Below are 15,898 nucleotides of genomic sequence, written 5' to 3'. Positions count from 1 at the left end.
GAGGAGGTAGAGAGAGGGGAGGGGAGGGGAGGAGGGAGGAATGTGGATGATCAGAAAAAGCCAATCAGCCACCTGAAACCCTTTCTAAATCTTTAAAAGTAGCTCTCTTTTAAATTCTATCATAAAAGCAAAGTAAGATATTTTTAAATAATGTAACTTTACAAGCCAAGCTGGTTAAAAATATTATTTACAGCTGGTTAACGAGGATATTATAATGATCCAAATATTTACAAATGGATGCTCTGAGTACTGCCCATCTATTTAGATTTATACTATTGTAGGTCATAAATGTGAGGGCTTCTTTTAAGTATCGGCTTGAGTCAACAAAGGGGCAAACTGGAAACATGCAAACAAGAAGCTGCTCCATAAATAATTACAAACCAACACACTCAATGCACTCATTCAATATTAATACTAAGTGTGTTCTAGCTCACAGACTTCTTAAAGAAATCCAGTGTTTCAGTATAAGGGCTGTCAAAGAGTAACCGAATAGCCAATGAAATGTACAACATGCAGAATCATTTTCACACTCATAATATTCATGTCAACTCAAGGTTTGCTTATACATTAATGTGTTGTTAATTTGTTTTTATTTTCTTTGTTATTTTTTTTGTGGTACTGGAGATTGAATGCGAGGTGCTCTACAGCTGAGCTACCTCCCCAGTCCTTTTTACTTGTTTTTGATTTTTTGAGACAGGGTTTCCCCGAGTTGGTGAGGCTGGCCTTGAACTTGCTATCTTCCTGACTCAGCAGCCTGAGTTGCTGGGATCACAGGCATACACCTCTGTACCAACTTTTTCTTTGCTTCTAAATTGGTATTCTTGTTAATTTCTAAAACCACGTCAGGGAAAATCCACTTAAGAATTAATTAGCATTTAGGGGCTGGGGTTGTGGCTCAGTGGTAGAGCTCTAGCCTAGCATGTTTGATCCCTGGGCACTGGGTTTGATTCCTGGCACCACATAAAAATAAAAACAAATAAAATAATGGTATTGTGTCCATCTACAACTAAAAAATTTTTAAAAAAGAATTAATTAGCATTTAAAGGGAAGATTGTCCCTTCCTCAATTAAATGTAAGCAACTCACAGGGGGAGAGAAAATAAACCTAAAAGTACAAAAGTAAAAGTTTACAGTAGGTACAAGTTGTACTTCTTAAATGACTGCCTTTCATCCCTCATTATCGGAACAAATTAGACAAGAACTACCCCGATAAAAGAAAAATTCTGAGATGCCCTAAATTTAAATACAAGTACCAAAGGATGGATGGGAGGATAAGCTAACAGCTGCAAGTCAAACTAGTAAAAGATAGCTGCACATTCCTGAATGTACAGAAAATCTTGACAAAACACCAGGCTGCTGACCCTGCCAGGTGCCACTGCACCCCAACCAAGCCAGAAGCAACCAGTGCTTCTACTTACGGATGGCCCTCCTACCTCAAGCCTTCCCTGCTTCCAAAGTATTCCCACCCTTCTAAGCCAATGTAGGTTCAATGTCAACAATTTGTACCTGTCTCCCCAAATTCTCCTTATGCAAATGTTCTTTGCTCCAGGTCCAGCAGACATATATCCAACTGCTCCCTGGCCCAGCTGCTGGCAGCTGCAGGAACTTGTCCCAGGTCCTGGTTCTTTTCTGTTTAGGACCTCCCAAGAGCGCCACAAATACTTTCATTTCAGGGAACTCTTGTTATCAAGAGTTTTGGTTAAACATCTCATTATTTTCATCTGAACACAAAAAGTGAAATGTCTACTACATTTAAAAAAACTCAAAAAACTAAGATAAAAACAATCTCTTAAATCACTTCTCTCTCTCCCTACTACCATTTCCCCCTGAAGCCCTTAATTAAAACAACAAAAACATCTTCAAATTTTATTTCATTCTCCATCTTGCTCCAATGAGGATTTCCTCTCCCCACTCCAAAAACAACTTATATCAAGATTCCCTCAGATTGATGGTTGTACAACAGTACATACATTGCTTAAAGTGACCAAATTATAGTGACAATGGTGAATTTTATGGTATATAAACTGTATTTCAGTAAAACTTTTCAATAAAAAGAAAGATCATTAAGAAACATGAACTTCAATCCATAACACAAACACCTTTGTAGATTATTTTAGTGTTAATCTACTGCTTGGGTTTCTAATTATTGTAGCAATATGATGTATGTTAAGCATCTGAGAGAACAGATATCTCTTTTTAATTAAGACTTTAAAAGTACCGAATTTCATATTCACCATTTAAAAAAACAAATCTAATTTCACAAATTATTGGACAAGTACTGTGTTTCAGGGAAGTGTTTATTACTATAAATACTATATTTATTATTATAAATGCTTTGGTTAAACATCTTCTCATTCTCAACTATTAAATAAGCATTTATAGGAATACACAAAGATTTCTGAGGTCTTGTAGCTTACAATTTCTAATTCTTTTTCAATCTCTCAGCATCATCTAGCACAGTTAATTTTCCTTCTTTCTGAAAAAAGACTTTTCCACTTGGCTTCAAACATTTTTATTTATTTTAGCATGGTCCTGGGGATTAAACACAGGGCCCTGGGCATGCCAGGCAAGCGCCCCACCACTGAGCTATACCCCTCGCCCACCATTTGGCCTCAAGACAGCTGTATGCTCTGGTTAGTTCCTTCTACCTCATTCTTCACTCCCTCTCAGTCTCCCTGGCTGACTCCTTTTTTTTTTTTCTTTTTTCTTTTTGTGACCTCTAGACATAGATACCTCAGAGTTCACTGCACCCCTTTTCTGGGTACACTCATTCCTGCATGACCTTGTGCTATTTCTATTCCTGACCTCTCCTTGAGCTTCAGGCTCCCAGTCCCTCCCCACTCGGCGATTCCACCTGCCATCTAAATCTCAAAGTTAACATGTACAAATGGAGAACTGATGACTCCCTTTTCCCCCAGCCTTCCACAGCTTAGTTAATGGCTCTACCACCACTCAGTTGTACAAGTCAAATAAACACCTGGGAGCTTTCCATCTTTCTTTCCTCAGCCACACATCAAAGCTGTTTATTATGGTTTGGATCTGAAATGTCCCCCAAAAGCTCAGTGCTAAAGGCTTTGTCCCCAATGCAGCAGTATCAGTAGTGGGGTCTTTGGGAGGTGACTGGATCAATGGGTATCTGATCGACTGATGAATTCACAGCTTACTGGGATAATGGGAGGTGGTGTGAACTTCGGGAGGTGAGGTCTAGCTGGAGTCCATGGGTCACTGGGTGCCTACCTTGTATGTTGTCTCCAGCCCTTTTCTCTTCCTGCTTCCTTGCCATCATGAAGCCAGCAGTGTGGCTCTACCACATGTTCCCTGCCATAATGGTCTGCCTCACCATAGGTCCAGAGACGAGGGAGCCAATTAATCATGGACTGAACCCACTAGCCAGAATAAATCTTTCCTCTACATCGAGTTTCCCACAGCAATGGAAACCTGACCAACACACTGCCAAAATGTTACTGCCATTATCTCTGAGACATGTGTATGAGAAGCTAACTTCTGGGTTGGGATGTAGCTCAGTGGTAAAGTGCTTCCCTAGTATGCATCAGGATTTGTGTTTCATCCCTAGAACTGGAAAACACACACATAGAGAACCAAACCCTGACTTCTCCTTACAGCCTCCCTTTTAAGTTACCATGAATTCTTGTTCAATTTGTCACAGATAACTTCACAATGATTATCTGACTTTTCACTCTTATCCTACAAGCAAAAGATTAAAAAAAAATTTGCAGTAGATCTGTTCCCTGCTATAAACCACTCCAAAACCTTCCTTATACTCTAGGGGACAAAGTATTAACTCACCGCTTTGATATAAAAGGCCTTCAGTTAATCTGATTTGTCTTACTGCTACCAAAAGAAAAGTACAATAATAGTTTAAAGATCTTATTTGGCTTTACTTGCATCTTTAGAATTGGGCAACACCTCATTTCAATATATTGAATGAGAATTTCAAAGAATTGAGCAGAGGACATTGGTTTTCTAGACAGAGAAGGGCTGAAGAAAGCAGAAACAGAACAAGAAATGGAGTGGTGACCTCAAAGTCACTCTCTTTGTAAAGGTTAAAGAGGAGGACAGTTCATATGGAGTCTAGGACTGGCCTGCTTGAGGGATTACCTCTTATATTTTCTCTTTCTCTCTCCCCGCTCCTGATTTCTTAGAAAGTCAGATTAATAACTTATTTTTGGCTCAGTAATGTAAAATGCTAGCATGGGTGATTCCATTTCAGTTTGGTCTGCTGGGAGCAGTCCAAAAGAATGGCCTTGTATACATTTTAACACTTCTGTAATCTCAATCTTTACCACTATCACACTCCTCACTAAATTCCAGTCCCACTGACCTTCTTGCCTTTCCTTGAACACGGCAACCTCATTCCCACTTTGGCACCTTTACCATTTCTGTTCCTCTTGTTCCAAATACCCCAAGGACCTTTCCTTGGCGGACTCCTTTACATCATTAAGTCCCCAGCTCAAATGTCAGTTTCTCAGCAATGTCATGACAACAAGCCATACTTCACACCCCATCAGTCTCCATCTATTTTTGCCATTATTTTCCGCACAATATGTGTTAATCAGATTTCCATGACTGTAAGAAATACCTGAGATAATCAACTTATAAACAGAAAAGGTTAGGGCTGGGGCTGTAGCTCAGTGGCACAGCACTTGCCTAGCATGTGTGAGGCACTGGGTTCGATCCTCAGCAGCACCACACAAAAGATAATAATAATAAATTATTGAAATAAAAAAAAGAGAAGGTTGGTTTGGGGTCAACGTTTTGGAGGTTTCAGTCCATAATCAACCAGCCTGCTCAGAGAAGTAGCATATCATGGTAGGGATGTGTACAATAAAACGAAGGGGCTGGGGTCCTAACTATCTCTGGGGAAGAAACACCCGTCAATGAGCAACAAGATCTCTCACTAGGCCCCACCTCTTAAAGGTTCCACCACTTCCCAAGAGTATCAAGTGGGGGACTAAGCTTTTCACATCTGGGTCCTTGGGGGGACATTCAAGATCCAAATATGATGCTTATCTTGAAATTAAAATCAATGTTCTATCCTGGTATTATCATCTCTATCACTTGAACATAAATTCTCTGAGAGTTAGGTTCTTATCTGTCTTGCTCATCATTGTATGCCCAGTGCCTAGAACAGGGCTTGTTACATAGTAAATACTCAATTATTTACAACTGAAGCAGCCTAACTTCATCAGTAGCGAATGAACGAACTGTGGTACAGTCATACAACATGAAAAGGAACTGCTGATGTGTGAAGCTCACAGACAAAACTGTGTTGAAGGAGGTCAGACAGAAAAGAGTATAAACTGGGTCAAACTATGCGATTTAAAAGCAGGCAACATTAGTCCATAAAAACAGAGGATGGAAGAGGGATTACTCTTAGCAAAGGAGACTGAAAGAGGACCCAAAGGAGTCTTTAGGACACTGGAAACAGTCCATACATTGATACTGGTGGCACTTACGTGGATGCTTACATGGGGAAAAAAAATCCCTAGAGCTGTACATTTAACATCTGCATACTGTTTGTAAGTTGTAACTCATATAAAGTGCTTATTATTTATTTACTTTAAAAGGTAAAAGACTGGGCTGGGGATGTAGTTCAGAGGAAGAATGCTTGCCTAGCATGTGTGAGACCCTGGATTCCAGCACTAGTACTGCTATAAATAAATAATAAAAGGTTAAAGGCTAACAATAAAGTTTAAATGTGTGTCTTACAGTTACAAACTTATATATAAAAATAAGTTACGGAGGTTAAACAGCTCTGGCTCTTGCTTTTAGAGAGCTAAGAATCTAGAGGAGGAAAAAAGAAAAGCATCCACTGTATATGGCTTATAGTCTGATTCACTGTGGATGCACAGTGCATGGCCCAGGGGACCACCAGGATCTGTTCTCTAGTAGAAGGCAGATCGGGAGTCCAATGGGAAGCCACTATGGACTTCTGCACAGAATGCCACAGAGAGGTTGGGAAAGGCTTCTAATGAATTTTGTGCAGATTCTTGCATGCATCCAAAAGAACCTCAAATGCTGCCCATAAAGTGGATTGTCCTCCCCAGTGTGGCTTTGAGTGACGAAGCAGTGGACAAAAAAAAAAAACAAAGAGGACATGCTTGCATCTGCTGTACATACAAATGCACTATAAAACAATTTTTTAGGGATGCATCTTTCATTTCTTGGTCATCTTTTTAAACAAAAATCATGCTTTTTCTTAAAAATACTGAAAACTTTAACATATCCTGCTTTTTTCTTTAAAAATTTTTAATATGACAAGTAAAAACTTCTAAAGTCATTCTTCAATATAAATCACAAAACACAAAAGCTATATAGCAATGGTTCTCAAAGTTCAAGTGTGTATCAAATTCTCTGGAGAGGTTGTGAAAGCAGATATTAGACCCCAATATCAATTTCTGATTGATTACTTCTAGGGAGGGGTCTGAGAATTGTAATTCTAGCACAGTTTCCCAGAGGACACTAATGCTGCTGGTCCTCAGACTACATTTTGTGTGTGTGTATGTTACTGGGGAAATGAACCCAGGGCCTTGTGCATGCGAGGCAAATACTCTACCAACTAAGCTCTATCGCCAGCACCATCAGACTATATTTTGAAAATGCTCACTATTTTTCTAAGTAGAAGTACATTGTCTAAAAACTGAATCCATGAAAAAGCATGTGTGCTTCCTCTAAATTAATTTTTAAAACTCCTCTTATGCTGCTCTGCCCCAAAGAAGTTACTTTGCGAGATATTACTACTTATTTAGCAGTTTTAATTAATCCCTATAATACTTAATACTTTTTTTCCTTTCCATGCTGGTGATTGAACCCAGAACTTGTGCATGCTAGGTAAGTGCTCTACCACTAAGCTACATTTTCCTTTTTTTCCCTTTGTATTTCGAGACAAGATCTTACTACATTGCCCAGGCTGGCCTTGAACTTGTTATCCTCCTGCCTCAAGCCTCCCAAGTTGCTGGGATTACAGGAGTCGCCCACCATGCCCAGCAAACACATTCTTCATGGTAACAAGTTCCTCATTTCTTTGTAGAGAGCACGCCAGGTTTCATTAAGGACCCCAAGGATCCTGTAATATGTGAATCTGGGTTTGGCAAGTTTAATTTCAGAATTGAGCATTTTATTAAGCATATATTTGGCAAGCAAGCTCCATTAAGAAAGTTGTATTATTTTATACATTATTTTCTCTTTCTAATCTGTATGGCTGTTGAGGTCACTGTCATAAACTAACAGCCCCTAAGCTTGAAATAGCCCAGATGTAACAACTGGTGTGATTCATGGAAGATTTGGGGAGGGAGAAAATTATTTGTACCAACACTTAAAAATCAGGTTTTTTCACATTAAAATTTAGATTTCCACCTATTCCTAAAGGTTGGGGAAAAAAACAATCAGAATATCTGGCAACATTACTCCCAATTTTCTGCAAGTCAACAATCATCCAGAGCTGGGTCACAGCTGCCCTTGGGGAGAACTTGAGCTCTAGCTGGCCATGGGCCCTGTTCATTTCCTGTTATCTTCATACTAGTTCTCTCTGCTCATATAAATTTATTGGCTTAGGCCCTGCTGGCTTGTGATTTAGGTGCCCAGACTAAGAGGGAATAGAGTTTCAATTGCAAAAAGCCCACATACACTGGCTTAAATTAAGTATGCTATATGGGTAGATACTGAAAAACTTACTTTGGACTCCGTCTCTTCCAGCCTAAGGTTGATGAGTTGTTTGAAATACCTATAGGTCATCTCTACCTTTTGGAAACTCTTGTGTAAAGAGCCTGCAGGTCAAATGAAATACTATATTAGGTTGTGACCCTTCCTAACTGGCAAAAAAAAAAAAAAAAAGCCTAGTATAACTGATGGGTCTCGCCTGCTCAAATCTGCAGGATGAATACCTATTTATTACTGTAACCTTTTCCATTGGGAAATACAAAAAAGTAAAATGTCATCTATCACCTAAAATAATACAGAATGAACAACTGTGTAACTACAACCCAGTCAACATCCTGAGCACATCAGAAGTTCCCATGAAGTCACTGTCCAATGCAACCCCTTACTTGCCTCTAGGGAACCCAGACTTGGGTGATTACCACCTGTTTTTCTTTGTAATTTTCCATCTAAACCTGCTTCCCTAACAGTATCACTTACTTTTGCCTATTTTTTTTTAATTGTAGTTGGACATAAAAATAAATAAAATAAAGGTATTATGTGGTGTTAAGGATTGAACCCAGTGCCTCACATGTTCTAGACAAGCGCTCTACTGCTGAACCACAACCCCAGCCCTTACTTTTGCCTATTCTAGAAGACCAAAGGAATAATTATATTTTTCACATTTGATATTTATTTAAAAAAAACTGTGTCTTATTTCTTTATTTTGATACTGGGGATCAAAGCCATGGGGTTATTTACTACTGAATTATGTCCCCAGCTAGTTTTTATTATTTATTTTGAGGTAGGGTTTAAGTCATCCAGGCTGGCTCTGAACTTGGGATCCTCCAGCATGAGACTCGGGTCCCTGAGATTACAGGCAATACTATGTTTTAAAGATACATGTTTGTGCATTCTTTTTCCTTTTGCTCGGTCTCAGAGATTTATTAGTTACACAGGTTCTTTTTTTTTCTTTCTTTTGCAGTGCTGGAGATGGAACCGAGGGCCTCATGCATGCTAGGCAAACTGTTCTCTTTAGTTGTTTTTACTTTGTGTGTGAACTTCCATATTTGTTTGTACTTATCACTACTTTTTCTGACTTCTAGAGTTAAATATTGGTTCATTAATTTTAGGTCCATTTTTCTTTTTTAAGACTATGCATTTTTTTTATTAAGTACTGCTTTATCCAAATATGACATTTTGATATGAAATATTTACTCAGTTTACATATTTATTCCCATTATCTCAACTTTAATTCAGGAGTTATTTAAAAGTATATATTTAAATTTCTAGAAAGATAAGGATAATATCTGTAGATTATCAATTTTTAGTATAGTTACACTGAAATCAGAGTTAAGCAATAACTAATTCTACTCCTTGCAATCTGTTGATACTTGCTTAATAATTTGCCTATTGTGAATTTTTGTGAAATACGTGTGCTTGAAAAAGAACACATATTTCATAGTTATGTGAAATGTTCTATATAAGCGTTAACTGGTATATCCTTATGAATTTCATTGATCAAAGTTTCAATATCCCTAATTTTTATATGCTTTTTCTTTTAATTACTGAGAAATATTAAAAATTGCCACTGAATGATATATTTCTCCCAACAGTTGAGATTTTGTTTTGTATAGATTACAGCAGTGTTACTAGGCATGTACAAATTTAGAATTGTATCTTCCTGGTGAATCAAAACTGATCATTACAAAGTAATATTACAAAATAACTGGGTTTTTTTTGCCTTAAAGTCTACTTTGTCTGATATTAAATAGCTCTGTTAGAAAAGTAATTGTTAACCACAGGAAAGCTATCTATTTTCATTCTGTACCATTTAAGATATGCTGCTTTTATAATGCCTATAATTTTTTTATAATCTGTTTTCCAGTCACTAGCATTCAGTCAGTTTATATTTTAATGTGTACATTTTGTGCTGATGTATGTGGGCTTAAGTCTACCATACTCTCCCCCTTATATATCTTTTAATATATCTATGTACCTTTTTATTTTCATTATTTTCCATCAATTTTCACCTTTGTTAGTAGGGAGTTGTACATTTTTTCTATTAGGTATTTGGTCTATTAATTGCAACATGTATCTTTGATTTATCAAAGTCAAATGTGAACACCTTTATCCTCCTTCAAGGCAATGTAAAAAAACAAACTATTTCTACTGTCCTCCCATTTTTTGTGTGTATGCTTTTTGTGTGTGTGTGTGTGTGTGTGTGTGTGTGCGCGCGCGCGCTATACTGGGGCTGGAACCCAGAGCCCATACATGGTAGACAAGTGCTCTACCACTGAGCTACACCCCCAACCTCCTTCTCCCAATTTTTATGCTATTTTATTAATTCCACCCAACACTGCACTGTCTTACACAGTCAATATTCAGTCGTTCACACATTTACTAGTTTCTCTGTACTTCTTCTGGTCTTCCATGCTGGATCACTTTCCTCCTGTTTGCAGAAAACCCATTAGAAATTCCTTTTGTACAAAAATGCTGGTGGTGGGCTTCATTCTTGTTTATATTAAATACTTTTAAACTTCACTTTTCCTCTTCTTATTCTTGAACCATTTTTTTCTGCTAGGTTTAGAATCAAAAATTAGCAATGTTTCTGAGCACACTGAAGATATTACCTCTGGCTGGGCACAGTGGCACATGGCCGTAATCCCAGTGACTCAGGAGGCTAAAGCAAGAGGATCATAAGTTTGGGGTCAGCCTCAACAATTTAGTGAGGCCCTAAACAACTTAATGAGACTCTATCAAAAATAAAAATGGACTAGGGAGATAGCTCAGTAGTAAAGTGCCCCTGGGTTCAATCCCCAGACCCCTCAATAAAACATGTTTTTTCCATTGTCTACAGGCTGTTGGAAAGTCAACTATAAGTCTGTCACTCTTGTGAGGTTAACATCCCCCACCCCACCCACACGCACTTGCTTTTATGATTTCCTTTTATATTTGAATTCCTAAAGTATCATTATAATGGATCAAGGTGTGAATTCAGTCTTTATATTGTTTTGAATTTGTTGAGTATTCTCTTTCTCCTTTTTCCCCCCTCAGTCTCCAACTACACTACCGCTAGAACTTCTCACTATTTATTTCAAATTTATATTTTCCATTGTTTTATTGCTGAATTTCACTTTGAATAGTTTCTTCTATGCTACTTTCCAGTTCACTAATTTTCTCTTTAGATATGCGTAACTGCCTATAAATGTGACACACATACAATGTTTCTTTTTTTCAGTTCCAGAACTTGAGTTTTTTAAAATTCCATTTCAAAGCAAAGTCTCACAACTGTGAAACTTTCAGTCCCAACTGAAACCAAAGCTTGCCTTTTATTTCCTTTAATTATATTACCATACTATTTTATAGTCTCTGTGAGATAAATTCCAATTCCACAATCTCTATACATCCATCTCTACTTTCTGTTGTAAAAAATTATTTTAACAGATAACATGAGGGCTACAAACATGATGTTTTTCTCAAGGGAGATTTCACCACCTTAATTTGGCACTTGCAGGCATTAGTTAAAAGGAATCATTCTAATCCAAGTAAGCCTTAAGCTTTCCGGGCCACTCAGATGATATGAAACTGCTACAGTTAATATAAAGTGTGTTGACTTCCAAGTCACCCCTATTCATACATGTATTTCTTCATGGAGTGCCAACCCAAAATCGAGAATTTATAAGGGTTCCCAGGCCTGGCAGGACTCAGCTTATCCTTTTAACCTTAAGAGGATGCTAAAGTTGGCATTTAGGGTTTCAATTTCCTTTTTCAAATAGGCAAATGTCCACAAAAGGGGCCTATAGGCTCATTCTGTGCAGGCATTATTCTCAACATTTTGATCCAATAATTCATAACAATCTATTAGTTCCTTGCTGTTTAAGAAGATTTTTAGGGCTGGGGTTATAGCTCAGTGGTAGAGTGCTTGCGTAGCACATATGAGGCACTGGTTTGATTCTCACTACCACATAAAAAAAGATATTGTGTCCATCTATAACAACAACAAGAAAATTCTAAAAAAGATTTCTACAAATAGTTTATGCAGTTCCTCTAGGTTCCTTCAGTAAAACAGCCAATTTGAACTACCTGGCCTACTACTAGTTGAGGCAGAAACTTCCCAGTATTCAGTAATGAATTATATCCTTGGTATCTGGCCTTTTCTTGTCAACAACTGACCCAAGGTGGTATTCTTTTAAAAAAAAAAAATAGTAATAGCTCTTCCTGGTAGTATATTACTCTTACAATGCAGAGGAAATATAAAAGATGAGGGTTCAGTGATAGTCCCCATAATGTATTCATTCTAATACCCTAGACAAAGAACAGTTTACACAATTGGGTGGGGTATGAAAATGACTCCACAGTAATCAAATTATGCAAAGAAATACAAAATAACTTGAAAAAGCCTCTTTCTGCCCTATGAGTAAATCATTCATCTGTGGCTCTGGCTAATGCATCATGGCAGGCCAATGGTCAGTTGACACTTCATGTCATTTGTCAATGGCTGGCAACATTATAAGAGACACAATATACCAGGATCAAACAAAGAGATTTGTACTATTTATATTTATCTGTCATATTAGTTATAACATTACTACTGCTACATTATCTACATTTTAAAATACTTTGGCAAACATAGTATGAATCAATATACACACATGTATACACACTCTCTCTCCTTCCACCCCTCCTCAGTGGCCAATATTTGAGGTACGCTAATTAGGAATGTATATTCCAAGTGTGGTGGTAAGCATATCAACTATAGCTATCTAAATTCATACCAAAGGGTTTCCTAATGAATACAAAGGATGATTGCAATAATTTTTTTTCTGATAAAAATACCAGTATTTAACCAAAGGATGAATGTTTTCTTTAATATGAGGATGCTGACTCATAATGGTGATGTTGGGGAGCCCGGGAGGGGAGGAATGGAGATACTTTAGACAGGACAAAGGAGAGGGAGGGGAAGTGGGGGTAGGAAAGATGTTGGAATGAGTTAGACATCATTACCCTAAGTACACATATGAAGTCACAAATGGTGTGAAGATACTTTAGTGTACAACCGGTGACTTGAAAAATTGTGCTCTGTGTATGTAAAATGAAATCAATTGCATTCTGCCATCATATATAACAAATTAGAATAAATAAATAATATAATAAAAAAAACAGTTTAAGATAAATGTGCTGGCTGTAAATGTCATAAGGGGATCTCTAACCTACATGCCCAATCGTGTGGTTTACACAAACCTGGCAAGCTAGGCAGCTTAGCATCTTCTGCAGTAGCACTCTGCCTAAGGCTCTGGGCCTGGGCCTAGACACTCAACAAAGGATTCCATCAACTGAGCCAACCTAAAGGTTAGCTGTGTTCTGCAATATTTCTGCATCTGTCTCTACATATCAAAAGACCAGGGGGTGGGGCTTTTCCAGTCTGTAAGAACATATTGAATGACTAACTTTTGTGCCTACCTGCTAATAAATGTTCATATGTGTGGCAATATTTGGTCTGAGGCTGAACTCTTTCAGGCTACCTGGTAGTTCATTAACCTCTAATATTGCATGATACCAATTTCCACCAAAACAAAAACAAAAACCTTGAACTTTTGGGAACAGCAAAATTGGCTAAGTTCAGTTTGCAACAACTGTGGTACATCAGATTTCCCAAGTGAAGCCTGTTGGGACATAACCTCAAAGTAGGAATATCATGATTTTGATCAAGCTGACGAACAAACTTGCCATCTTGGATCTTCCAAGAGAAAGGCTGTTTCTCTTCAGTAGGAAAACCACAGGAAGCTACAGAGACAGCCATGGGGTGTGGGTTTTGCTGGGCCTGGGAGTCTGCCAAAAGTACTGTCCTTCTGTCTCTTAGTCCCTAGAATTCATGATACTTAAACTTTTTTTTTTTTTTTAAATGATTCCACCTGCACCCCCCCCCCCACCACCACCACCTGGACCCTGTATTTTACTCAAACTGGTGTCATTTAATCAATATCTATATTCAAAGGAATAGGTGGGAGGCAACTATTCTTCCTGAAGTAAATGCAAACCAGAAGTATTTGCAGTTTCAAAACAGTACTGTCTTGGATTTGAGTAGCCACATGTCCGTCCCTACTCTCCAAATGTTTTTAAAAATACCGAAGCTGAAAATTAACCAAAATGGGAAAGTGAACTATGTTTGTCATAAACAGTTTTGGAAAGCAAAGCCTTTACTCTCTCATCCCCCACCCTGTGCTGGCCAGCACCTAAAAAGCTGCTCCAGTCCAGATGATTTTCCTGAAGGTCGTCTGAAATGCGATCATAAACATATTCCTTAGGATATCAGTATTCCCTTTTAAAAGGGCAAGTGTCCCCAAAGACAGTCTGAAGGAGCTTAACCAATCAGTCCTTGAAGTCTTAAATTAGAAATCACTCCCCCCCGACCATGGCCAATGAATACAGTAGAATTCTGTGTGAATGAATTCCATCACATTGTTGCATGAGTGGTTCAACATGGTAGGTAAGTGGGGCTGGAAGTTGGAAATCCTGAACTTCCATGTAATTTCTGGGCCTCCCGGTCTATGACAGACTGGGAAGCTCTCTTGCTAGCTGTTTTACAGGAAACTAGAAAGGGCCACTGGGAAAGCATCCATCAAATGATGCCAAAGGAACTGAGAAATGATGCCACACTTGGAAAGATAAAACCGAGGTAGCTAATCCTCCCTACTCATGTTGCACTGTCCTCCACCCCATTTATAGCTGCAGTAAGAAAAGAGCAGGAGGTCTGAGCTGGAGAAAGGCTTTCCAAGGAGCAGTGTGGGAAAGGGACGTGGACAACAGAACTGGTGGCAGCAGGCCTGGTGCTGGGCCCAGCCCAGTTTCAGGAACTGCCTTCTTGGGTCTCTTCTGTCCCTGCCTAAAAGCACAGAGAAATTCTGAAGTCAGTGGGAAGAAGCCTCCCTCAAGGTTTAGTCTGGCTCATCTGAGGCTGTGGACCTGACACTGGCCACAGATACTGAATCCCCGAGAAGGGGATTCATCCTCCCCGAATACACACTGAGAAACGTTAAACCTTTGCTTCATCTTGGTTAATTAAACTCCTAGAGGAACAAAAAAGGAGAAAGGAAAAGACTAACACTACATTAATGTTTGCTCACCTCTGGGGGCCCCCTTTTTAAGGGAACGGCTTATCCTTTTTTGTTACCTTCTAAAGATACCAAGTTTTTTCATACTGTAAGTGAAAAAAAACGAATGTATCCATGATAGCAAGTTTTTTTTATACTGTAAATGACAAAACGGATATATTCATGACAGGAAATAGACTGACACTTGATCTCTGCTCATACAAATGAGCAATGGGAACTCAGGGCCAACTGCATGATGCCAGGCATACAGGCTCCTATTAAATCTTTGTGGCCAGGAGAAAGGCAGTTTAACTCTTTTATACCTGAAGCTCAGAAAGTTTGAGCCACTTCTCCAAAGTCAGAGTTAGGGGACGCTGCACCAACTACAGTAGACTCTGGCTGGCTGATTCCAGGATCCCCACACCCACCTACCCTGGGATAACAGACTCTACAAATGCTCAAGTCCCCTATATAAGATGGGGTAGTATTTGCATATCACCTATGCACATCCTCCTGAAGACTTTCAATGATCTCTAGATAACACACAATACCTAATATAATGTAAATGCTATGTAAGTAGCTGTTTTAATACATTGTTGAGAAAACAATGTCAAGGGAAGAAGTCCTCATGGTCAGTATAGATGCAATATTTTCCAAATATGTTTGATCTGTGGACGTAGAGCTGATGGATACAGAGGGCTGACAGTATCAAAATGTCCTGCTTGGGCTGGGGTTGTGGCTTAGAGGTAGCACACTCACCTAGCATGCATGAGGCACTGGGTTCAATCCTCAGCACCACATAAAAATAAAATAAAGATACTGTGTCCACCTATAACTAAAAAATATTCTTAAAAAAATGTCCCATTAGCTCTTAGCTCAAAAGATGAGGATACTTTTAATTCCCTTCTATTAATGCTCTCACTTATTGAGAATCATGTGGCATTTTAAGGCTTGAAGTTCTTTAAAATATTCTTACTTGCAGATGGCACGTTCCCTTTATTTACAATATAGTTTCAAATTACTATTCCAAAAAAAAAAAGAAACAAATCCACCCTCAGAGGTTAAGAATTCACCACTGCCAAAGCTAATAAGAGGAACATACTGAGAGAGCAGAAACAATTGCCCAGGAACTTGTCAACAGCTTTGAGC

The 15,898-nt window shown here is 38.5% G+C and overlaps 1 protein-coding gene across 6 annotated transcripts in view; it reads right to left on the bottom strand.

Moving 5' to 3' along the window:
* Positions 1-15,898, bottom strand: part of LOC107150136 (ubiquitin-like modifier-activating enzyme ATG7) — a 187,258-nt gene that overhangs the window by 114,243 nt on the left and 57,117 nt on the right. The window contains exon 13 of one of the 6 annotated variants that reach the window (XM_048787119.1): positions 13,177-13,368. The exons of 4 other annotated variants lie outside the window; for them this stretch is intronic. In XM_048787119.1, coding sequence (XP_048643076.1) covers positions 13,192-13,368 — 177 coding nt within the window. In that variant the 3' untranslated portion in view covers positions 13,177-13,191. Of the gene's footprint in view, positions 1-13,176; positions 13,369-15,898 lie in introns of those variants that run through there. One more of the 6 variants, XM_048787123.1, reaches the window with a different exon arrangement.

This window comes from Marmota marmota, unplaced genomic scaffold (assembly GCF_001458135.2).
Source record: "Marmota marmota marmota unplaced genomic scaffold, marMar, whole genome shotgun sequence".
NCBI lineage: Eukaryota > Metazoa > Chordata > Mammalia > Rodentia > Sciuridae > Marmota > Marmota marmota.
This window is presented reverse-complemented; position numbering and strand designations above follow the sequence as displayed.